Below are 25760 nucleotides of genomic sequence, written 5' to 3'. Positions count from 1 at the left end.
AGATGATATTGGGCGTAGGGCAGCCAGAACGGGAGTCTCTAACCCTGTCCTGGTCTCTCAGATGCAGATGATGGACCTCCGATTGTCGTCACCAAGTACGGAGCCCTGGAGGGGAAGCAGGTGTCGGTGAAGGGAATGGCCAAGCCCGTCTATAACTACCTCGGTATCCCTTTTGCGAAGCCGCCAGTTGGTCCCTTGAGGTTCTCCGTCCCGCAGACTCCAGAGACGTGGACAGGAACACGAAAGGCGACGACCTTCGCTCCAGGGTAAATATTACAGATCAGTTTTATTTGTCAGATGTACATCAAAACATACGGTGAAATGTGTTGTTCACAGTGAATTAAATCAGCGAGGATCGTGCTTGGGGTATCCCGCAAGTATCGCCATGCTAAGGCAAAGTAGCGTGTTCACAACTTACTGACCCTAACCAGAATGTGGGAGGAAGCTGGGGCGCCCAGAGGAAACCCACACAGTCACAAGGAGAACGTACAAACTCCCTACAGTGGCACGGATTGAACCCCGGTCCTACAGCTGGCATTGTAAAGTGTTGTAGTCTCCACCTTGCTACCCTGCTGACAGGGTTGGCAGCAGTGGGAATGGCCCGTCATTGCCAGCTCTTGCCATGAAATCTCACCAACACCTCGACTTCCTCCGGGAGCTGAAGAAATTAGGCAAGTCAGTGTCGACCCCACCAATTTTTCATTGGTGCACCATAGAGAGCATTCGATCTGGATGTATAATACAAGGGGCATAATTTTAATGTGATTGGAGGTAAGTGTCGGGGGACGTCAGAGGTAGTTTTCTTACATGGTACATTCTGCCAAGGGTGCTGGTGAAGACACTTAAGAATCTCCTAAATAGGCACATAAATAAAAGAAAACTCGTGGGCCATGTGGTGGGTGGGGGTTAGTGTTTGATTGATCTTGGAATAGGTTAAAAGATCAGCACAGTATCTTGGGCTGAAGGGCCTGTGTTGTGTTGTACTGTTCTAACAGTACGCACAAAAAGACCCCAGGAGGAGGGTTCGGCCAGTCGGTCTATTGTGCCTGGTCTGCCATTCCATCACATCAGATTTATTGCCTTCTCCCTGTAACATTTGACCCATAACCCAGGTTTCTCAACCGGGGTTCCGCAGAACTCCAGGCTTCCATGAGAGGTCGCTCGAGGTTCCGCGAGAGATCATGATTTTTAAAAAAAAACATTTTTTTGAACTTCGTGCATCACGCAGTACTAGCGCTCGCCCTCTAACTTATGGGAACGAAGAAAGTTTACCGGTGTAGTATGAAGTTGGAGGTAAAAGAAAATTTTACGCGCCGTGACTCAGCTCAGGATCTGCCACTTTGCTGCTGTTGTAAACATTGCAAAGGGTGGATTGTGTAGGTTTGAAGTGAATTGCATTGTGAAGTTTTCGTACTTTTGTGGTTTTGTCCTTTAGTTATTCATAATGCCGCTTTTAAAATATTTTATTAACCCCTGCATTCTTCAGACATGTCTAACGGTCCAATGTCTAATGGTACAAACTTCTGGGTCATTAGCTGGTGCAACAACGGGGAAGTCCCTCTTCACAATGACAACTACTGATCAATGCAGTTTACATGACCCAAGCTGCCCAATTCCAATGTGCCTAGTCTGTGGCAAACAGCTTACAAACGGCTCCAACAGAATTGAAAAGATACTAAACAGTAAATCACAGCCGTATGATATGTAAAAGTGCTGATCATTTTAACTCAAAACCAAGTAAAGTTTTTGTTAATAAAGTCACAGTCAATAAGTCTCAGGAAGCAAGTTGTTTAGTAGCAGACTTATTACCCAGAAAAGGAAAAGTCACACAGTTAATGAGAACCCAATAATGTCAGCAAGTAAAATTATAGTGGATAAAATAGAACCATAGAACCATAGAACATTACAGCACAGAAACGGGCCTTTTGGCCCTTCTTGGCTGTGCTGAACCATTTTTCTGTCTAGTCCCACAGACCTGCACCTGGCTCATATCCCTCCAAACCCCTCTGATCCATATACCTGTCCAAGTTTTTCTTAAATGTTAAAAGTGAGCCCGGCAGCTCATTCCACACTCCTACCACTCTCTGTATGAAGAAACCCCCCCACCCCAATGCTCCCTTTAAATTTTTCCCCCTTTGCCCTTAACCCATGTCCTCTGGTTTTTTTCTCCCCTAGCCTCAGTGGAAAAAGCCTGCTTGCATTCACTCTCTCTATACCCGTCATAACTTTATATACCTCTATCAAATCACCCCTTGTTCGTCTACACTCCAGGGAATAAAGTCCTAACCTATTCAACCTTTCTCTGTAATTCAGTTTCTCAAGTCCCGGCAACATCCTTGTAAACCTTTTCTGCACTCTTTCAACCTTATTAATATCCTTCCTGTAATTCGGTGACCAAAACTGCACACAATACTCCAAATTCGGCCTCACCGATGTCTTATACAACCTCACCATAACATTCCAACTCATTACACTCAGTGCTTTGATTTATAAAGGCCAATGTAGCAAAAGCTCTCTTTACTACCCTATCTACCTGTGATGCCACTTTTAGGGAATTTTGTATCTGTATTCCTAGATCCCTCTATTCTACTGCACTCCTCAGTATCCCACCATTTACCTTGTATGTTCTACCTTGATTTGCCCTTCCAAAGTGCAATACCTCACACTTGTCTGTATTAAACTCCATCTGCCATTTTTCAGCCCATTTTTCCAGCTGGTCCATATCCCTGTGCAAGCTTTGAAAACCTTCCTCACTGTCCACTACACCTCCAATCTTTGTATCATCAGCAAATTTGTTGATCCAGTTTACCACATTATCATCCAGATCATTGATATAGATGACAAATAACAATGGACCCAGCACTGATCCCTGTAGCACACCATTAGTCACAGGCCTTCACTCAGAAAAGCAACCCTCCACTACCACTCTCTGGCTTCTCCCATTGAGCCAATGTCTGATCCAGTTTACAACCTCACCATGTATACCTAGCGACTGAATCTTCCTAACTAACCTCCCATGTGGGACCTTGTCAAAGGCCTTACCGAAGTCCATGTAGACGACATCCACTGCCTTCCCTTCATCCGCTTTCCTGGTAACCTCCTCGAAAAACTCTAATAGACTCTAAAATGCTTGGATAAGATGCAAAACGAAAAATTGAAAAGGTTTCACACCCAAACATGCTGGTGGTTGGTTCTTCGCTTGTGAAGATCAAGAGGGAAGACGAGTCCTGAGGAGCAGTGGAAAGATTGTTGATGACTGTAGAGGTCAATTTTTGATCTGCAGACTCTAGAACAGTAGGGACACGGGAACAGTTGAGATGCAGGTGCTTGAGTAGTAGGATCCTTCTCTACAGAAGTCTCGTCCCTGGATTGCTCAAATTTCTTGTCTGTTCCCTGGATCAGCATTCTCCAGCGGACTCTGTCACAAGCCGGCTGCTGCCAGTGATTGGCCTCAATACCTGCCTGAGAGAGCTGCTGCTTAAGTTGGTCTTTGTAGCTCTTGCGCGGGATACCACGATCTCTCTGGTACTGAGAGTGTTGTACTGCTTTCGTAACCTGGCGTTGTCTATGCGAGACACGTGGCCAGGCCAGCAGAGTTGCCTGAGCACAGAAGTGGCTTCAGTGCTTGAAAGTTGAACCTTCGCCAAGACCTCGTTGTTAAAGGCAAGATCCTGCCAGCTGATACCCATGATGGAGCAGAGAGATGACTTGATAGAGGTGTATAAGATGATGAGAGGCATTGATCATGTGGATAGTCAGAGGCTTTTCCCAGGGCTGAGATTGCTGGCATGAGAGGGCAAAGTTTTAAGGTGCTGGGGAGAATGTACAGAGGAGATGTCAGGGTAAGTCTTTTACAGAGAGAATGTGAGTGTGTTGAATGGGCTGCTGGCGACTGTGGTAGAGGCAGAAACGATAGGGTCTTTTAAGATACTCCTGGACAAGTACATGGAGCTCAGAAAAATAGAAGGCTATGGGTGACCCTAGGTAATTTCTAAAGTAAGTACATGTTCAGCACAGCATTGTGGGCTGAAGGGCCTGTATTGTGCCGTAGGTTTTCTCTGTTTCAATGTTTCTATGTTAAATCTACCAAGCCTATCCTAGAAAAATTAAATCCCATCTTGGCTTAAGCCAGTTATTTAACAGAAATTTATTATGTTTGCCTTATGAGTTCTTAAAATTTATTAAAGATTAATTTCAAGAAAGGTAAGCTAAGCTTAACTATTTGCTTTGAAGAAAGCTTGGCTAAAAATTTATTCTCTACTCAACAGAGCATTGACAATTATTTTTGGATGATTATATCTGCGACTTACTGATCACACTAACGCACCATGAGCTGTAGATATAATAATTTTACGCAGGGGTTCCCTGAGATGTTAAAATTATTTCAGGAGTTCCTCCAGGGCAAAACATGGTGAGAAAGGCTGCCTTAACATATCAATTTCTGCTTTAAATGTGAACAATGACTTGGCCTCCGGAACTGTCTGTGGCAATGAATTAATACAGTGATTCCCTTTGTCTATTTGGGACACTGTGCACTTAATTGGGACAGGGGACTGTTGCCGACAGTTTCTAACTAGCATCAGTTGTGTCCACTTGTGTGACTATTTGACACTACGCTGTGCATTTTCAAATAGTGTCTGTTGTGTGTGCTTGTGTTGTGTTATCCATTTGGACTGATGGATGCTGATTCAAAAAGCAGCGATTTTTGACTTTTTTTGTTATTTGACTTTATTCAGAAAGGCGATGAAGGCCGTCCATATGTGTACGAGGTATTTGTGCTGATTTTGTTCACTTACTGTCGATCAAAAGAACACGGCAGTGTACACTGGATGAATTCCTCCGTGGATAACTATTAGGAACTAATGCACAGGTTTATAGTACTGTAGTAGTTTAGGTAGTATTCTGATTTGTCACTTGTTACTCAGTTAAATAGGAGTTTGTCTTTGTGTTTTAACTGTTTTAAAGAAATTTCGGCTAATTGGGTCAGCCGCTTAGTTGGGTCAGAACGTCCTGATGTGTCCCAATTAACTGGAATCCACTGTATTTATTAAGAAAATAAAGACAAACAATAAAAGATTCACTGAAAATTAAGTTACATAGATGCTTATCTAAGTGTGCACATGGGCCCTTTCTCTGCAGCACATTTCTGATCTTTCTGTGTCACTGGTCGCAACCCCAGTCCGTGGTGAGCCCCCGAAACAAGAGCGAGTGCTCCCATGCGCTATATTTATACTACAGCGGTACTTGGACGCAGGAAGCGGTGCCAGAAGTGTTCTTTAAACAGGCCACTCAAGAACTAACATGGCGGCAGTGGCTTTGGACCGGCAGATGATGTTAAACCTTCCCACTAAAACAAGGTAGATTGGAGATCAAGTTCATTTTCACAGCAGGATAGAAGCTGTCCTTGAGCCTGGTGGTATGTGCTTACGGACTTTTGTATCTTCTGCCCGAAGGGAGAGGAGAGAATGTCCAGGGTGGGAGGGGTCGTTAATTATTTTGGCTTCTTGACCAAGGCAGTGGGAAGTGTAGACAGTGTCCATGGAGGGCAGGCCGGTTCCTGTGAGGCGCACAGCTGGGTGCACAACTCTCTATTACCATGTGAAGCTGAGACGCGTCTGGATAGGATGCTTCAATAAATATTGGTGAGGGTCACAGGGGGCATGCAAAGGATGTGAAGAGGGGTAACGACACACCTACTGAGATTCCAGAAAATGGGAATCAATGGGGAACAAGCTGGGGGTACCCAGTGCCAATTTGTGCACAGCAAGCTCCAGCAAAGTTGAGAGTAAATTTATTATCAACGTACATCTATGTCACCATATAGAACCCTGAGATTCACTCTCTTGTGGGCATCCACAGTAGAAAATAGAAATAAAAATAAATCAGTGGAAATCTACAAAAACTGACAAACAACTGATATTCAGAAGAAGGCAAACTGTGCAACTACAAAAAGAAACTAAAAATAATAATAAGTACGTAAATATTACAGAGAACACGAGTTGTCAAGTTGTTGAAAGTGAATCCATAGTTTGTGGAGTCAGATCAGAGTTGAGGTGAGTGAAGTTATCCACACCAGTTCGGGAGCCTGGCGGGGTAGGGAATAATTTCCCAATCCTCAGGCTCTGTACCTCCTCCTGACAACAGAGATGAGATCTCGGCCTGTTACCGTATCCATGGAGACGAGGCCGGTTTCTTTGATGTGCCCACAACACTGCAGCTCCTTGCGGTCTCAGGCAGAGCAGTTGCCATAACCAAGCCGTGAAGCATCTGGATGGGACGCTTTCTGGGGGAAAGTGGTGAGGGAGGAGGGGGACTGGGTAGAAAGCAGTGATATGAATGATTCATTGTAATGGCCAGCCAAGGTTAACATGATGGCCACAGATTGGCAGCTCCTGGTTATTTGGCAGGCTGAACTGGGTTATTTTACTGACCTCCACTCGTACTCAATCCACTCCTCTCTCTCTCTCTCTCATGTCCCAGATGTCTACAGAATTCAACTTTGATGGAGCTCATGTCAGAATTCCTGAGTATTAATTCAGGACCAGCAATGTACAGTGAGGATTGCCTGTACCTGAACGTGCACACACCTGTCCGGCCCAGTGACAACAAGACAAAGCTTTCCGTGAGTACTGTATGGGGTTTGTGATGCTGTTGGGTCCGCTGACTGTGAATCTCTAAACTCAGACGAAGATCTTACGTTCTATTGGACATAAATAGCAATGGGTATCCTCACTAACGGGAGGTTATACTGTGACTATCCAATCTACAAAGACTAGTCCACTTCCTGTTTATTCTCCACACTGACTTCAGCTGTCAGTACCCACTATTGGAATGGTGGATCCCCTCACCCTACTTACAGCTAACAAAATAGTTTAAAGCACATTTCATTTATTTTCATTGATACGTGTTTAAGTTCAGACAACATGGTTCCAAAAAATGTGGGTTTTTTGTCCGCTTTTTTCTAATTTTATCCTCAATTGGACTGCCCAATCTTTCTTTTTCTTTCCTTTACTTTTTTTCTTCTTTCTCTTTTTTTTCTTTCAGTTTAGTTAGTGGGGTTTTTTTTCTTATCAATAAAATTTCCAATCCTTTTTTTTTATGATTACTATAAGGAGTAGTAGTTTTTTTTAACCATTGTATATATAACAGCATAATATTTTACTGATTTGATTTTGACATTATATACTTTCTGTTTTTACTATTGCTGTTTATATGTCTTTTATATTATCTACTTGTTAAACTCCTCTTCCGATTTGTATATTCTTTATTTGGAAATCAATAAAAAAAATTGATAAATAAATAATTAGATAGAGAGATAGGAGAAAGCCTACAGCACAATACAGGCCCTTTGGCCCACAATGCTGTGCCAAACATGTATTTACTTTAGAAATTACCGAGGGTTACCCATAGCCCTCTATTTTTTTAAGCTCCATGTACCTATCCAGGAGTCTCTTAAAAGACCCTATTGTATTCGCCTCCACCACTGCTGCCAGCAGCCCATTCCACGCACTCACCACTCTCTGCATAAAAAAAAATTACCTCTGACATCTCCTCTGTACCTATTTTCAAGCACCTTAAACCTGTGCCCTCTCGTGCCAGCAATTTCAACCCTGGGAAAAAGCCTCTGACTATCCACGTGATCAATGCCTCTCATCGTCTGAGACACCTCTATCAGGTCATCTCTCATCCTCTGCCACTCCAAGGAGAAAAGGCCGAGTTCACTCAACCTACTCTTATAAGGCGTGCTCCCCAATCCAGGCAACATCCTTGTAAATCTCCTCTGCACCCTTTCTATACTTTCCACATCCTTCCTGTAGTGAGGTGACCAGAACTGAGCACAGTACACCAAGAGGTGTCTGACCAAGGTCCTGTATAGCTGCAACATTACCTCTCGGCTCTTAAACTCAATCCCATGATTGATAAAGTCCAGTGCACTGTATGCCTTCTTAACCACAGAGTCAACCTGCATATCAGCTTTGAGTGTTCTATGGACTTGGACCCCAAGATCCCTCTGATCCTCCACACTGCCAAGAGTCTTACCATTAATACTATATTCTGTCATCATATTTGACCTACCAAAATTAACCAGCTCACATTTATCTGGGCTGAGCTCCATCTGCCATTTTTCAGTCCAGTTTTGCATCCTATCGATGTCCCACTGTAATGTCTGACAGCCCTCCACACTCCACAACACCCCCAACCTTTGTGTCATCAGCAAATTTACTAACCCATTCCTCCACTTCCTCATCCAGGTCATTTATAAAAATCATAAAGAGTAGGGGTCCCAGAATAGATCCCTGAGGCACACCACTGGTCACCGGCCTCCGTGCAGAATATGACCCGTCTACAACCACTCTTTGCATTCTGTGGGCAAATCAATACTGGATCCATCAAGCAATATCCCCTTGGATCCCATGCCTCCTTACTTTCTCAACAAGCCTTGCATGGGGTACATTATCAAATACCTTACTGAAATCTATATACACTACATCTACTGCTCTTCCTTCATCAATGTGTTTAGTCACATCCTCAAAAAATTCAATCCATGCTGACTATTCCTAATCATATTATACCTCTCTAAAAGTTCATAAATCCCACTTCTCAGGATCTTTTCCGTCAAGTTTCCAACCACTGGAGTAACACTCACTGGTCTATAATTTCCTGGGCTATCTCTTCTCCCTTTCTTGAATAAGGGAATAATACCTCCAATCCTCCAGAACCTCTCCCGTCCCCATTGGTGATGAAAAGCTCATCGCCAGAGGCTCAGCAATCTCCTCCTTCACTTCCCACAGTAGCCTGGGGTACATCTCATCTGGTCCCGCTGACTTATCCAACTTGATGCTTTCCAAAAGCTCCAGTTTTTTTCTTTTCTTTCTTTTTCTTCCTTCCTTCCTTCCTTCCTCCCTATTCAATCCGCTGCAAATCATCCCTACATTTGCCAAGATTCTTTTCTGGAGAGAATACTGAAGCAAAGAATTCATTAAATACTTCTGCTATCTCCTCCTCTCATGTCACATCCTCTTGCTCTTCACATACTTGTAGAATGTCTTGGGATTTTCCTTACTCCTTCTTGCCAAGGCCTTCTCATTGTCCCTTCTGGTTCTCCTAATTTCAATCTTAAGCTCCTTCCTGCTGGCCTTATAATCTTCAAGATCTCTAGCATTACCTAGTTTTTTGAACCTTTCGTAAGCTTTTCCTTTCTTTTTGAGGAGATTTACAATAGCCTGTGTACACCACAGTTCCTGTAGCCTACCATTCTTTCCCTGTCTCATTGGAACATACCTACGCAGAATTCCATGCAAATAACCCCTGAACATTCGCCACATTTCTGCCATACATTGGGAATATCTGTTCCCAATTTATGCCTTCAATTAACTGCCTGAGAACCTCATATTTCCCCTTACTCTAATCAACGCTTTCCAAACTTGTCGGTTCCTATCCCTTTCCAATGCTATGGTAAAGGAGATAGAATTGTGATCACTATCTCCAAAATGCTCTCCCACTGAGAGATCTGACACCTGACCAGGTTCATTTCCCAACACCAGATCAAGTACAGCTTCTCGAGACTCTTGTAGGCTTATCTACATACTGTGTCAAGAAACCTTCCTGAACACACCTAATAAACTCCATGCCATCTAAACCCCCCTCTCTAGTGACATGCCAATCAATATTTGGGAAATTAAAATATCCCACCACAACAATCCTGTTATTATTACACCTTTCCAGAATCTGTTCCCCTATCTGCTTCTCGATGTCCCTGTTGCTATTGGGTGGTCTATAAAAAACACTCAGTAGAGTCCTTCCTGTTCCTAACTTCCACCCACAGAGACTCCATAGACAATCCCTCCATGTTTTCCTCCTTTTCTGCAGCCATGAAACTATCTCTGATCAACAGTGCCACGCCCCCACATATTTCGCCTCCCTTCCTGTCCTTTTTGAAACATCTACAGCCTGGCACTTTAAGTAACCATTCCTGCCCCTGAGCCATCAAAGTCTCTGGAATGGCCACGTCATCATAACTGCAAGTACTGATCCAGGCTCTAAGCTCATCCTCTTTGTTCATAATACTCCTTGCATTAAAATGGACACATCTCAAACCATTGGTCTGAGTGCATCCCTTCTCTATCACCTGCCTATCTTCCCTCTTGCACTGTCTACAAGTTTTCTGTATTTGTGAGCCAACTGCCTCTTCCTCCATCTCTTCAGTTCAGTTCCAACCCCCCAGCAATTCTGGTCTCCCCAGTAGCTGTAACGAACTTCCCTGCCAGGATATTGGTCCCTCTTGGATTCAAGTGCAACCCGTCCTTTTTGTACAGGTCACTCCTGCCCCAAAAGAGGTCCCAATTATCCAGAAATCCATGCCCCTGCTCCAATCCCTCAGCCACGCATTTATCCTCCACCTCATTCTATTCCTATTCTCACTGTCACGTGGCACAGGCAGTAATCCCGAGATTACTACCTTTGAAGTCCTGCTTCTCAACTTCACTTGTAACTCCCTGTAGCCTGTTTTCAGGACCTCTTACCTATGTCATTGGCACCAATATGTAACACAGCCTCTGGCTGTTCTCCTTCCCACTTCAGGATATCGTGGACACGACCAGAAACATCCTGGACCCTGGCACCTGGGAGGCAAACTACCATCCGTGCTTCTTTCCTGTCAGAATCAACTGTCTGACTCCCTGACTACCACTGCAGCCATCCTCTTCCTTCCCCTACCCTTCTGAGCTGCAGGGCCAGACTCTGTGCAACAAACTCTGTTGCTTCTCCTAGGTAGGTCCCCCCCCCAACGTACTCAAACAGGAGTACTTGTTAAGGGGGACAGCCACAGGGGTACTTTCTAGCATCTGACTCTTCCCCTTCCCTCTCCTGACTGTTACCAACTTATCTGTCCCCTGAGGCCCCGGTGTGACTACCTGCCTATAGGTCCTCTCTATCACCTCCTCACTTTCCCTGACCAGACGAAGGTCATCGAGCTGCATCTCCAGTTCCCTAACGCGGTCTCTAAGAAGCTGCATCTCAACGTACCTAGTGCAGATGTGGCCATCCCGGAGGCTGGGAGTCTCCAGGACTTCCCACATTTGACACCGAGCACAGAACACCGGCCTGTATTCCTGTCTGTATTCTACACAGGCAGCCTACCTCAACTTGACCCATTATCGCTGAAGCCCCATTGAGCCAAAGCATTCCTACTCTGTCTCCCTCTACTCCATCGCCCGCTCCTCTGACACCCGCCTATAAAGTCATCTCCTTTGTAGTGCTGAGGAAGAAATGTGATTGCAGCAGGACTTAGACAATTGGACGAATAAGCAATAAAGTGGCAGATAGAACACGATATTGGGAAATGTATGATAATACATTTTAGTAAAAGGAAAAATCGTGCAGACTATTTTCTAAACGGGGAGGAGGTTCAAACATCAGAGGTGCAGAGGGACTTGGGAGTCCTCGTGCAAGACTCCCAGAAAGTTAATTTACAGGTTGAGTCTGTGGTAAAGAAGGCAAATGCAATGTTGGCATTTATTTCAAAGGGAATAGAATATAAGAGCAAGGAGATAATGCTGAGCCTTTATAAGACATTAATGAGACCACACTTAGAGTATTGTCAACAATTTTGGGCCCCATATCTCAGAATGGATGTGTTGTCATTGGAGCGAGTCTGGAGGAAGTTCACAAGGATGATTCTGATAAAGCGGTTTACAAATGTGGAGTTTTTGGCAGATGTGGGCCTGGACTCATTGGAATTTAGAATAATGCGGGGAAATCTCATTGAACCCTTCTGAATTTTGAAAGAACTAGATATGGTGGATATCAAGAGGATGTTTCCTGTGGTGGGTATATCTAGAACTAGAGGGCACAGCCTCAAAATTGAGGGGATGACCTTTTAGAACAAAGGTAAGGAGGAATTTTTTAGTCAGAGGGTGGAGAATCTGTGGAATTCTCTGCCAGACTGCAGTGGAGGCAAAGTAGATGGGGTACAGCAGCAGAAGACCATGAACATACACTCAGCGGCCACTTTATCAGGTACAGGAGGTATCGAATAAAGTGGCCACTGAGTGTATATTTTTAACAGTCTGTGTGGAAAAACTTGCCCCTTGAAGTTCAACATCAATTCATTCTCAAAGTAAATGTCACTGACCATACCTTGAGATTCATTTTCCTGCAGACATTTACTGAAAAAAGAAATACAATAGTTTATGAAAAATTATAAAGGCTGACAAACAACCAATTTTCAAAATAATACAAATTGTAAAAAAAATAAAAATGAATAATACTGAGAAAGGGTTGTAGAGTTTGTAGAACTAGCTCAGAGATAAGTTGAATAAAGTAATCCAAACTGCTTCACGATTGCTGTAGGTTATAATTTTTTCCAAACCTGGCAGTGTGGGACCTTGGAACCACCTCTAGATCTTTCCTCTCTCACCCTAAACCAAGATACCTGTGAAGGATCACTGTGCAGAAACAAAGCCATTTGAACCAAATGAGCCTTGTCTCTCTGCTGGCTCTCAGCTGCTCCTGCAGCCAGTTAGTGGAGGCCCAGGTTCTAACCACAGGCTGCTTTGCCCTAGGTTATGGTCTGGATCCATGGCGGGGGCTTTGTGGCGGGGAATGCATTACTCTATGACGGATCTTCACTTGCAGCTTACGAGGACGTGGTGGTTGTGGTGATCCAGTATCGGCTGGGAGTTCTTGGATTCCTCAGGTGAATGGCCTCTCCTCCTCTACAAGCCTTTCTTCATCAACTCCCCCTTGCACTGCTTAATCCCCAAGTAATGGAACAAGGTTCCTCTCCCTCCACGTCCTCCCGTCACACACTCAGGGTCAGACTGAGTGAAATTCCTCCACATCCTCCCGTCACACACTCAGGGTCAGACAGTGAAATTCCCTCCACATCCTCCCGTCACACACTCCGGGTCAGACACAAAGTGAAATTCCTCCACATCCTCCCGTCACACACTCCGGGTCAGACACAAAGTGAAATTCCTCCACATCCTCCCGTTACACACTACCGGATTCAGACCCAGAGTGAATCTCCCTCCACATCCTTCCGTTACACACTCCCGGGGTCAAACCCAGAGGGAATCTCCCTCCACATCCTCCCATCACACATTCCCGGGATCAGGCACAGAGTAAAACTCCCTCTACACTGTCCAATCACACACTCCCGGGGTCAGACCCAGACTGAATCTCCCTCCACATCCTCCCATCACACACTCCTGGGTTCAGACCCAGAGTGAATCTCCCTCCACATCCTTCCGTTACACACTCCCGGGGTCAGACCCAGAGTGAATCTCCCTCCACATCCTCCCGTCACACACTACCGGGGTCAGACCCAGAGTGAATCCCTCCACATCCTCCCGTTACACACTCCCGGAGTCAAACCCAGAGTGAATCTCCCTCCACATCCTCCCGTTACACACTCCCGGGGTCAGACCCAGAGTGAATCTCCCTCCACATCCTCCCGTTACACACTCCCGGGTCAAACCCAGAGTGAATCTCCCTCCACATCCTTCTGTTACACACTCCCGGGGTCAGACCCAGAGTGAATCTCCCTCCACATCCTCCCGTCACACACTACTGGGGTCAGACCCAGAGTGAATCTCCCTCCACATCCTCCCGTTACACACTCCTGGGGTCAGACCCAGAGTGAATCTCCCTCCACATCCTCCCGTTACACACTCCCGGGGTAAGACACAGAGTGAAACAGACAGGAGCCGGCAGATGCACACTAGAGAGACCATAGGAGCAGTATTGGGCCATTTGGTCCATCGAGTCTGCTCTGATATTTCATCTTGGCTGATCCATTTCCCTCTCAGCTCAATCTCTTGCCTACTCTCCATTGCCCTTCCTGCCCTGACCAATCAAGAATCGATCAACCTCTGCCTTAAATATACAAACAACTCCACAGCTGCCTGTGACAATGCTTCCACAAATTTACCATTCCCCGGCTAAACAAGTAATTCATTCCACCCCTCTGTTCTGAGACTATGTCCTCTGGTCCTAGACTCTCCCACCATCAGAAGCATCCTTTCCACATCCACTCTATTAAGGCCTTTCACCATTTGATAGGTTTCAATTAGATCACCCCCATTCTTCTGAATTCTAGTGAATACAGGCCCAGAGCCATCAAACGTTCTTCATATTACAAGCTGTTCAAAGCTGGAATCATTTTCATGAACCTCCTTTGAACCCTCTCCAGTTCAGCACATCCCTTCTAAGATGAGGGGCCCAAAACTGCTCACAATGCTCCAAGTGAGGCCTCACCAGTGCTTTATAAAGTTACAACATTACATCCTTACTTTTAACTTCTCGTCCTCTTGAAATGAATGCCAACATTGCATTTGCCTTCCTCACCACAGATTCAACCTGCAAATGAACCTTTAGGGAGTCCTGCACAGGGACCCCCAAGCCCCTTTGCACCTCAGATTTTGAATTTTCTCTCCATTTAGAAAATATTCTACCCTATTTTTCTTCGACCAAAGTGCCTGACCATACACTTACTGACACGGCAAGTTGTTCCTTCAGCTCAGCGGACGAGCATATGCCGGCAAACCTGGGAATGATGGATCAGATTGAAGCGCTGAAGTGGGTCCAAGAAAACATCAAGAGCTTCGGAGGAGATCCCAACTCGGTCACCATATTCGGGGAGTCTGCTGGAGGAATTTCTGTATCATTGCTCGTAAGCTATTTGCCTTCCAATGTTTTGAGTTAGTTGACATTTCCCCTGACTGGCCCAGGCCAAGGGAGTTCACTGGAATCTTTCTCACTGAACTCTCTCTTCACTCCTGAACAACACACACAAAATGCTGAAGGACTTCACAGGTCAGGCAGCACCTATGGAGGGGAATAAGCAGTTGACATTTCAGTCCAGACTGCAGAGGAAGGAGGAAGATGCCAGAACAAGAAAGTTGGTGAGAGAAAGCAGTACAAACCGGAAGGTAATCAGTGAAAATACCATCTCTGGTGTTTTGTTTCCTAAAAGTCCTGCTCTTAACTCCTTAATAATGCAGTTCTTCTTCTTCTTGTCTTCCTTCCTTCCTTCAGTAGTAGCATTGAGTTCGCAGTTTTCCAGTCCTCTGACACCTCTCCAGAATCAAGGCAATTTCAGTCGATTCCAATTAAGATTCCATTATCTATCACATATATCCCATTACAGCCACTGGGAAATCCTGCTCCAGTGTATCTTAGTACAGCAGTAAACCAACTTAACGTGAGTGGAACAGCGATGCAGCCTGACAGCTCTACATCCCAAGTCAGCCTCTGCTGGTCTGAGGCTGGGACCCAGTTTCTGGCCTGATGTCTCACCTCACACCAGCCACTCACTGTGAGATTCATCCTACAGTAAGAACCAATATTTCACCAGTATCATTGACTGAGGACCCTTGCCATCCAGGACGTGCCCTCTTCTCATTACTACCATCAGAGAAGAGGTACACAAGCCTGACGACCCACGCCCAATGTTCAAGGAACAGATTCTTCCCCTCTGCTGTCAGATTTCTAAATGAACCATTGCACATGACCCCATTACTCCTTTGTTTTAGCAATATTTATTTTGTAATTTATAATAATTTTACACCTCATTGTACTGTCGCTGCAAAGCAACAAACAGTCTGAATGTTGATTTGGATGCTGCCTGACCTGCTGAGTTCCTCCAGCATTTTTGTGTGTGTTGCTTTGGATTTCCAGCATCTGCAGAATCTCTTGTGTTTAAAATGTCATGTCATATAAGAGAATGATTAAAACACCATATTCTAATTCCATATGGTTAGAAATTCCGCTGACAGCAGCCGACCTGAATCCCATCACCACTGCAGTGTTGTGAATCCTGCTGCGATTGTTCCCCCAGGCTGGGAAGGGACACTTTCGGTGTAGTCTGAGCTGCTCGAGGCTCCCTGGTTGGGTTCAACAATGGATGCCGCATCCTAGCAGCCTTATACAGGCCAGTACACAAGCCAGGGCAGTACAACATGGAGAGCAAGAGGGCTGCCCTTCTCCATGCAGCCGACGAATGGCAGAGAAATCTCTGTTTCGCACCAGCAGTGTCACAGGAGTCGCTAGTCAGTGTTGAACGCGATGTATGACTGCCTGAGGCTCTCCAGCTCCAGGTTTTATTTTCGGGGTTTGCTCCTGAAGCCTTCCCCATGAGTTGATACAGTTGCAAGGCTGCAGAGGTTTGAGTTCAGTTGTCCTTCTCCTTGATAAGCTGCCAATCATGGCTGACAAGCCCCATCTCCCTGAAGCAACTTGCGTTAAGACGCCGGTAACCTGCCTTTGCCACTTCTCCTGTCTATAGAAACAGTTCAGCTGGGCTTGGTAGTTCATCCAGGAGCTGGATTTAATTGTCAGAGGCTATATGAGGCAGACACCATTGGGAGCATTTAGTAGGGAGTGAACTTATCCCCACTATCCACTGCCCCACCCACCGCTCTGGCTGACAAAGAACCACCTGAACTGATTACATCTGTTGCTTCCACAGCTTGCTTCCCCCTTGGCGACAGGTCTGTTCCACAAGGCGATATCCGAGAGTGGCACTGCTCTCTACAATGTACTTTTTAACCCTGATCCAAATGCGACAGTTCAGGTAAGTAACTTCTTTCAGAGGTCAGGTTCAGATTGATTTCTCACAGGTACATTCAGTAAAATACACACACATCCGGTGCTCCCAATGCAGTATCCTCTACCCACCCAAAGATTTCCCTTGTCTTTTTATAAAAATGATACATTTTTCAGAGGCACCATTTTGGCTTCTTTATTCTTTTTGTCTGTATTCATTCTACCTCTTAACGTTTGCAGAGTATCTGATGTTTGTTTGTACTCTAAAAGAAACTGAAATCCAGAAGAACTTGCAGAATCAGAAACCAGAGATCAAACAAACCTGATGTAGATGGTGGACACTCTCACATTTCTGGCATTTTGCTAGTGTCTTCCACAGAGACTGTCACAAAATATTTATTAAGTTCTTCCACCATATCTTTCTCCCCCATTACCACCTCTCCAGCGTCATTTTGCATCAGTCTTAAATCCACTCTCATCTCCCTTTTAAGTATCTGGAAAAGAAAATCGGTATCTTTTTTATATTATTGGCCAGCTTACCTTCATATTTCATCTTTTTCTGCTACTGGCTTTTTTAGTTGCCTTCTATTGGTTTTTAAAAGCTTCCCCATCCCCCACCTTCGCACTAATTTTTGCTCTATTATATGCCCTCATTTTTGCTCTATTATATGCCCTCATTGATACATACAATTTATCTGCTTCTCAAACTGAAGGATAAATTCTATCATATTTTGATCTCTGACTCCAAAGGGTTCCTTTACCTTAAGCTCCCTAATCAATTCTGGGTCTTTTCATAAAACCCAGTCCAGAATTGCCATTCCCCTCATGAGCTCAACCACAAGCTACTCTGAAAAGCAATCTCTCAGACATTCTACAAATTCCCTCTCTTGGAATCCAGCACCAGCTGGATTTTCCTAATCCACCTGCATATTGAAATCCCCCGTAATTATTACAGCATTGCCCCTTTTACATGCCTTTTCTATCTCCCATTGTAATTTGTAGCCCACAACCTGGCTACCATTCGGAGGCCTGTGCATACCTCCCATCAGGGTCTTTTTACCCTTACAGTTTCTTCAATCTAGCCATAAGGATTCTATATCTTCTGATCCTATATCAGCTCTTTCAAGGATTTGATTTTATTTTTTACCGATAGTGCCACACAACCTGCCTATCTGCCTGTCCTTTTTATAAGATGTACATGTTGAATGTTAAGCTTCCAAATATAGTCGTCTTACAGCCGTGACTCAGAATTGCCCACAATCTCATCCCTACTACAACAGCAGTAGGTAACCTGCTAACGGCGCAACAAGATCATCTACCTTATTCCACATTCTACCTCCACCCTTTGTGATTTTGCCCCCTATTAAACTTTAACATCCCACTGTCTGCAACTTTGCCCTATCATCTGTCTGTGCTTCCTGACAGTCTCGCTACAGATCGCACCTGGATGCAGCCCCATTGTCAGCCCTATCATTCTGGTTCCCATCTCACTGCCAATTTAGTTTAAACCCTCCCCAACTGCTGTAGCAAACCTGCATGCAAGGGCACTGGGTTCAGGTGTACCCCATCTTCTTGTGGCAGGTCTCACCTTCCTCAAGACATCCCAATGTTCCAGAAATCTGCAACCCTGCCCCCTGCACCAATGCCTCAGCCACGCTTTCATCTGCCAAATCATCCTATTCTTACCCTCACTGTGCCAAACTATTACTCTGCCCAGTCCCATTGACCTGCACCCAGACCATAACCCTCTGTACCCTTCCATCTGTGTACCTATCCAAATTTCTCTTCAATGTTGAAATTGACCCCACATTCACAGCTCCTTCTGGATTATCACCAACCTCTAAGTGAAGAAGTTTCCATCACGTATTCCTCTTAAACATTTCACACTTAACTCAAGTCCTCAAGTCCTGGCAACATCGTCATAAATTTCCTCTGTACTCTTTCAAACCTATTGACAGATAAGTTTCTGTCCTTTATCCAACTGACTAATTGTCAATCTCTCTGCAGTGGATCGCAGGCAAGGTGGGCTGTGGTCTGAGCACCTCACTGGAGGTTGTGACTTGCCTCAGGAACAAGTCTGGAGTAGAAATAATTAACCTCACCGGGACCAAGGTAGGTGAAAGGCACTCTCTCAGCCTCTTTGCTTTGTGAATGTTTTCATTTGTGTATCTACTGTAACATCACCAGGCTCACACATTCTCGGTCTCCAGAGCATTATCTCTGAGACGGGTTGTCCAGGTCTGTATCTATATCCTGTTGTGATTTGGACACCATATCTTTATGACTGTTTGGGAGTCTGTATACAACTCCCATCAGGGTCTTTTTACCCTTACAGTTCCTACCTCTATCCACAAAGTTTCAACAACTTCCGACCCTGTGTCACCTCTTTCTAATGATTTGTTTTTTTTTTACCAACAAAGCAATGCCACCCTCTCTGCCTGTTCTTTTAATACAATGTGTATCCTTGAGCATTAAGCTCCCAGCTGTAATCGTCTTCCAGCCATGATTCAGTGATGCCCAGAACATCATACCTACAAGTTCATCTACCTTATTCTGTACACTGCGAGCATTTAAATATAACACCTTCAGTCCTGTATTCACTCTTTACAATATTGTCCTTCTTTTACATTGTAACTCAGTCTGACTGTCTACAGCTTCTCCTCACTACACATTGCCTCTGTTCGTTAACCAGTTACGTCATCTTTAACACTATCCTAAAATACCTTTTCTGCGATACTTCTTGCATTGAAATATACATAGCCCAGGACACTAGTCACACCGTGCTCAACCTTTTGATCCCTGACTTTGTCTAAACTCTTACCAACATCTGCCTTCACAACCTCTCCACTAACTGTCCTGGCACTCTGGCTCCCATCCCCCTGCAACTCTTGTTTAAACCCCACCGTGCAGCTTAACAAACCTTCCCACTAGGATATTAGTCCCCCTCCAGTTCAGGTGCAAGCCATCCGTTCTGTACAGGTTCCACCTTCCCTACAAGAGAGCACAATGATCCAAAAATCTTATGCCCCCCCCACACCAACTCCTTTGCCGTGTATTAAACAATATAATGTTCCTAATTCTGGCCTGTGATACGGGTAGCAATCCTGAGATCAGAACCCTGGAGGCCCTTCCCTTCAACTTGCACCTAACTCCCTGAACTCACTTTGCAGAACCTCGTCACTCGTCCTACCCATGTCACTGGTATCTACATGGACCACGACTTCTGGCTGCTCGTCCTTCCAGTTAAGAATGCTGAAGTCTCAATCTGAGATATCGGGGATCCTGGCACCCTGTAGGCAACATATCATTCAGGACTCTTGTTCTCATCCACAGAACCTCCTATTTCCCTAACTAATGAATCCCTTATCACCACAGCATGCCTCATCCCCCTTCCCTTCTGAGTCACAGAGGCAGACTCAGAACCAGAGACCCAACCACTGTGACTTTCTTCTGTTAGGTCAGCCCCCCCAGCAACAGTTTCCATAGTGATATATGTGTTATTGAGGGGATGGCTACAGGGGGGCACTGTACTGGTCTTTAACCCCTTCCCCTTACTGGCTGTCACCCAGTCTCCTGCACCTTGGGTGTAACTACCTCTCTCTATAATTCACACATAACACAAAGTATTATTACCACAAATATATTAACAAATAAGAAGATGGTGTAAGACACAAGTTTAAAAAGTAAACAGTTTAACACGACTGTGCTGAGGCCTGAGTGGTGGTAGTGAGTTGAGGTGTCTCACGGCCTGGGGGAAGAAGCTGTTTCCCATCCAAACAGGTCTTGTCCTAATGCTACTGTACCTCCTGCCTGATGGTAGGGGGTCAAAGAGACTGCTGGATGGATGACAGACAGACAGACATGCTTTATCGATCCCAAGGGAAATTGAGTTTTGTTACAATTGCACCAACCAAGAATAGTGAAGAAATATAGCAATATAAAACCATAAATAATTAAATAATAATAATAAGTAAATTATTCCAAGTGGAAATAAGTCCAGGACCAGCCTATTGGCTCAAGGTGTCTGACACTCCGAGGGAGGAGTTGTAAAGTTTGATGGCCTCAGGCAGGAATGACTTCCTATGACGCTCAGTGTTGCATCTCGGTGGAATGAGTCTCTGGCTGAATGTACTCCTGTGCCTAACCAGTACATTATGGAGTGGATGGGAGACATTGTCCAAGATGGCATGCAACTTGGACAGCATCCTCTTTACAGACACCACCGTCAGAGAGTCCAGTTCCACCCCCACAATATCACTGGCCTTACGAATGAGTTTGTTGATTCTGTTGGTGTCTGCTACCCTCAGCCTGCTGCCCCAGCACACAACAGCAAACATGAGAGCACCGGCCACCACATCCTCATAGGATGGGAGGGATCATTCAGAATGTTCAGAGCCCTGTGTACGTAGTGTTCCTGATGAATATCTCTGATGGGTAGAAACGATGTAGCGTAGCTGTTAGTGTGATGTTATTACAGCTTGAGGTGTTCTGGGGTTCAGCGTTCAATTCTGGTGCCATTCTGCAAGGAGTTCTGTACGTCCTCCCCGAGGGAGAAGTGATTTTTCTCTGGGTCCTCCGGTTCTCGTCCGACCCAACCCCACCCCAGCCCAAAGACATACTGGGTAGGTTAACTCGTCGTTGTAAGTTGTTCCATGATTGTTTTTTGCAATTTATTTTTTATTGAAGTTCATTATCAAACAAACATTTCCATAAGATATATTTCAGATACTGTACATGTATATCATATAGTCATGTATGCCACAAATCTCCACATAATATTTATCTGAGGTATAGAAATGAGAGGAAAGAAAGAACAAGAAAGGAGAAAACTGTGTACAAGTAGGGAGTGGTCTTTTTTTCACAACATATTCATTGATTTGTGGGGATAAAATCAGGCCAATGAGGTGTTATGTAGTTAAACCATTTTTCCCCAGTATGAATGAAATTCTTCCAACTTATGAATAACAGATGCTGTTATCTCCTCCATTTTGTAAATGTCCATTGTAATTTCCATCCATGCATTTAAAGTTGGGCTCTCCTGTATTTTACCAGCCACCAGCAGTATATTCATTAAATATTTATCTCTTTTCAACCATTCTTGAGGTATATACCCAAAATATATGGTCTTACTTTCTAAGAGTATTTCACATTTAAAAATGTCTTGTAGGGCATTGTATATCCCACTCCAATAGTCTTTGATAACGGGGCATTCCCAGAAAATATGATAATAGTTTGTATTTTGATTTCCACAATTTCTCCAGCTAATGGACATTACTATCATAACGGGATTTCTGGGAGGGCGTAATAAAATATATTATCAAGTTTTTCCATCCAAACTCCCTCCATTTCTGTGAACTGGTACACCTCCATTGATATCTCCATATTATTGTCCATTCTTCCTCAGATATAATTATCCCTCCTCCCTTCTCCCATTTTGTTTTAATGTATGAAGTCGAATGTGTTTTAAGATTTGACAAACCCTTATGCACACTTGAAATAATTCTACTTCTGTTATCTGAATTATGCTTTTCTAAGTAGCTCTTCCAAACATGTTCTTGCCTTGGTTACATTTTTAACCATCTTATTAACATATTGTCACATCTGTAAATACCGATAAAAATATTGTTTTTCTATTAAGTGTTCCTTTCATTATATTGCAAAGAACTGTTATTCCTTTAGCTGTCCAGTCCTTAAATCTAGCATCCAGTTTATTTGGTGTAAATTCCAAGTCATATGCACACCATTTAAGAATAGCAGTATCTCCTTCTAGTATATATTCTTTTATAATAGTTTTCCATATTTTAAGAATCCATTTCACGCAATGGCTATCAATAGTATTTATGTACTTTTGTTGGTTGTTGTCAGTCAAAATTGCCTAAATGGGGGTGGGAAGTATCCCCTCCTCAATGTTGTTCCTTTGAGCATCATATAATGGGTTGCACCAACATATCACAGCTCTCAACTGTGCTGCAAAATTAAAATCTCCTTTTCCTTGGCTAATTACAAAGTTTGAGATGAACTCTAGGCCTTTTACCTTGCCAAGTATATCTTGATAACATTTTGTTCCATTCATTGAATTGATTTTGATTAATCTCTATTGGTAGGGTCTGAAAGAGATATTGTGGCGACCCATTTCCTGGCGCATCCGAACCGACTCACAATTAGATAGCCTACGGGGGTTTGCGAGCACAGAGCTTTGGAGCCTCTGCGCCATGGGGGGCCGGTTGAGGGAGGCTTAAAAGTGAGGCTGAAGTTTTCGAATAAAGTTTTTTCCTTCAACTGCAGTTACCGACTCCGTGTCGTAATTTTAGCGCTGCGTGTAGCACACCGCTACAATTGGTGACCCCGATGGTCCAAACGATTTTTGGACCAGAAATGACCGACGCCGCCTCTGTTCATGCGGTTTCATTGAAACTGCCGGGTTTCTGGACACAGCGCCCGGACCTATGGTTCCAGCAAGCCGAAGCCCAATTCCACGTTCGCCAGAACACCTCAGAAGACACCCGCTACTACTACGTGGTGAGCTCCCTCGACCAGGACACAGCGGCCCAGGTCGCGGAGTTCGTACAGTCGCCCCCGGCAGACGGCAAGTACACGGAATTCAAAGCCCTGCTCCTCAGGATTTTCGGACACTCACGGCGCGAGCGGGCTGCCCGTTTACTGCACCTGGATGGCTTGGGCAACAGACCTCCATCAGCTTTAATGAATGAGATGTTGTCTCTCGCCGACAAACACACACCCTGCCTCATGTTTGAGCAGGCATTCCTGGAGCAGCTGCCCGAGGACATACGCCTGCTGCTGTCTGATGCGAATTTCAGTGACCCCCGGAAGGTGGCAGCCCGGGCGGACTTGCTGTGGAACGCCAAAAAGGTGAACGGGGCGTCCATCGCACAGATCACCCAGCCACGCTCCCAGCAGCAAACCAGTCCAGGCCCGGCCACAGAGCCCGCCAACCTCCGGCCCAATGAACACTGGTGCTTCTACCACCAGCGGTGGGGCGCAGAAGCCCGCCATTGTCGCCCGCCCTGCAAGTTCTTGGGAAACGCCAGGGCCAGCCGCCACTGATGGCTACGGCGGCTGGCCATCGGGATAGCCTCCTGTATGTGTGGGATAGAAGGTCGGGACGCCGGTTTTTGGTCGATACTGGGGCTGAGATCAGCGTTTTACCTCCGACGAGTTACGACACCCGCAGCAGGGCACCGGGTCCCCCCCTGAGGGCCGTGAATGGCAGCACCGTAAGGACCTATGGCACCCGTCAGGTGCAGCTACAGTACGGCTCCAGCCAGTTCACGTGGGACTTCACACTGGCCGCTGTAGCCCAACTGCTTCTGGGTGCGGATTTTTTGCGGGCTCACAGCCTGCTGGTCGACCTGCCCAGGAAGAGACTGGTACACGCCGAGACCTTTCAGACGTTCTCCCTGGGTGCAGCCCAGTTGCCAGCCCCTCACCTCGGCTCCATCACGCTGTCCGACAACGACTTCACCAGGATCCTGGCGGAGTTCCCATCGGTTCTGGCACCGCAGTTCACAGCGGCCATGCCCAGGCACGGCGTACAGCACCACATCCCGACCCAGGGACCACCCCTCCATGCCCGTGCTCGGTGGCTTCCCCTGGACAAGCTCCGACTGGCGAAGGAGGAGTTCCAGAGGATGGAGGAATTGGGGATCATCCGGCGGTCTGACAGCCCATGGGCCTCCCCCCTGCACATGGTGCCCAAAGCGACGGGGGGCTGGAGACCGTGCGGCGACTACCGCAGGCTGAACGAGGCTACCACACCAGACCGCTACCCTGTGCCGCACATTCAGGACTTTGCAGCAAACCTGCACGGCGCACGGATCTTCTCCAAGGTGGACCTCGTCCGAGGGTACCATCAAATCCCGATGCATCCTGACGACGTCCCCAAAACGGCTCTCATCACCACGTTTGGCTTTTTCGAGTTCCTCTGCATGCCGTTCGGCCTGAAGAATGCCGCACAGACGTTCCAGCGGTTAATGGACGCGGTGGGACGGGACCTGGACTTCGCGTTCATCTATTTGGATGACATCCTCATAGCCAGCGGCAGTCGTCAGGAGCATCTGTCCCACCTCCGTCAACTCTGCGCCCGACTGAGTGAGTACGGTCTTACAATCAACCCCGCCAAATGCCAGTTCGGACTCGATACCATTGACTTCCTGGGCCACAGGATTACTAAAGACGGGGCAACCCCTCTGCCCGCTAAGGTAGATGCGGTCCGCCTCTTTCCCCGACCCACCACGATCAAGGGCCTTCAGGAATTCGTAGGTATGGTCAATTTCTACCGCCGCTTCCTCCCTTCAGCTGCCCGGATCATGCGCCCCCTGTTCGCCCTGATGTCGAGTCCGAGCAAGGACATTACCTGGGACGAGGAGTCCGCCGCCACTTTCGTTCAAACGAAGGAAGCTTTGGCGGACGCCGCAATGCTAGTACATCCCAGAATGGGCGCCCCTACCGCCCTCACAGTGGACGCATCAAACACGGCAGTCGGTGGGGTGCTGGAGCAACTCATCGCAGGTCGCTGGCAACCCCTGGCGTTTTTCAGCAAACACCTGCGACCACCCGAGCTTAAGTACAGTGCTTTCGACCGGGAACTGTTGGCGCTCTACCTGGCAATCCGGCATTTCAGGTACTTCCTAGAAGGTCGGCCCTTCACCGCGTTCACGGACCACAAACCGCTTACCTTTGCGTTTACGAAAGCGTCCGACCCCTGGTCGTCCCGCCAGCAATGCCACCTGTCCTACATCTCTGAATACACGACGGATGTCCGGCACGTCTCAGGTAAGGACAATGTCGTGGCGGATGCACTCTCTCGCCCTACCGTTCATGCCCTTTCCCAAGGGGTAGACTTTGAGGCACTGGCAGAGGCGCAGCAGGCGGATGAGGAGATTCCGAGTTACAGAACCGCAGTCTCCGGTTTGCAGCTCCAGGACCTCTCCGTAGGCCCAGGTGAGAGGACCCTACTCTGTGACGTCGCCACCGGCCAGCCCCGTCCCGTCGTCCCGACAGCCTGGCGGCGCCGCGTTTTCGACTCCATTCATAACTTGGCGCATCCCTCCATCCGGACAACTGTCCGGATGGTTTCCAGCAGGTTCGTTTGGCACAGACTCTGCAAACAGGTCAGTGAATGGGCCAAAACTTGTATGCACTGCCAGACGGCCAAGGTGCAGCGGCACACCAAAGCCCCACCACAGCAGTTC

At 46.1% G+C, this 25760-nt stretch overlaps 1 protein-coding gene across 3 annotated transcripts in view; it reads left to right on the top strand.

The window, feature by feature from the left end:
- LOC132407058 (fatty acyl-CoA hydrolase precursor, medium chain-like) overlaps positions 1 to 25760 on the top strand; it is a 66630-nt gene that overhangs the window by 2999 nt on the left and 37871 nt on the right. For all 3 annotated transcript variants that reach the window (XM_059993305.1, XM_059993304.1, XM_059993306.1), the window contains exons 2-7: positions 62 to 266; positions 6481 to 6622; positions 12564 to 12697; positions 14521 to 14674; positions 16472 to 16576; positions 18556 to 18660. In XM_059993305.1, coding sequence (XP_059849288.1) covers positions 62 to 266; positions 6481 to 6622; positions 12564 to 12697; positions 14521 to 14674; positions 16472 to 16576; positions 18556 to 18660 — 845 coding nt within the window. The remainder of the gene's footprint in view (positions 1 to 61; positions 267 to 6480; positions 6623 to 12563; positions 12698 to 14520; positions 14675 to 16471; positions 16577 to 18555; positions 18661 to 25760) is intronic.

This window comes from Hypanus sabinus, chromosome 17 (assembly GCF_030144855.1).
Source record: "Hypanus sabinus isolate sHypSab1 chromosome 17, sHypSab1.hap1, whole genome shotgun sequence".
In the NCBI taxonomy this organism is placed as follows: domain Eukaryota; kingdom Metazoa; phylum Chordata; class Chondrichthyes; order Myliobatiformes; family Dasyatidae; genus Hypanus; species Hypanus sabinus.
The sequence above is the reverse complement of the archived record's forward strand: the minus strand, read 5'-3'. Positions and strand labels throughout refer to the sequence as shown.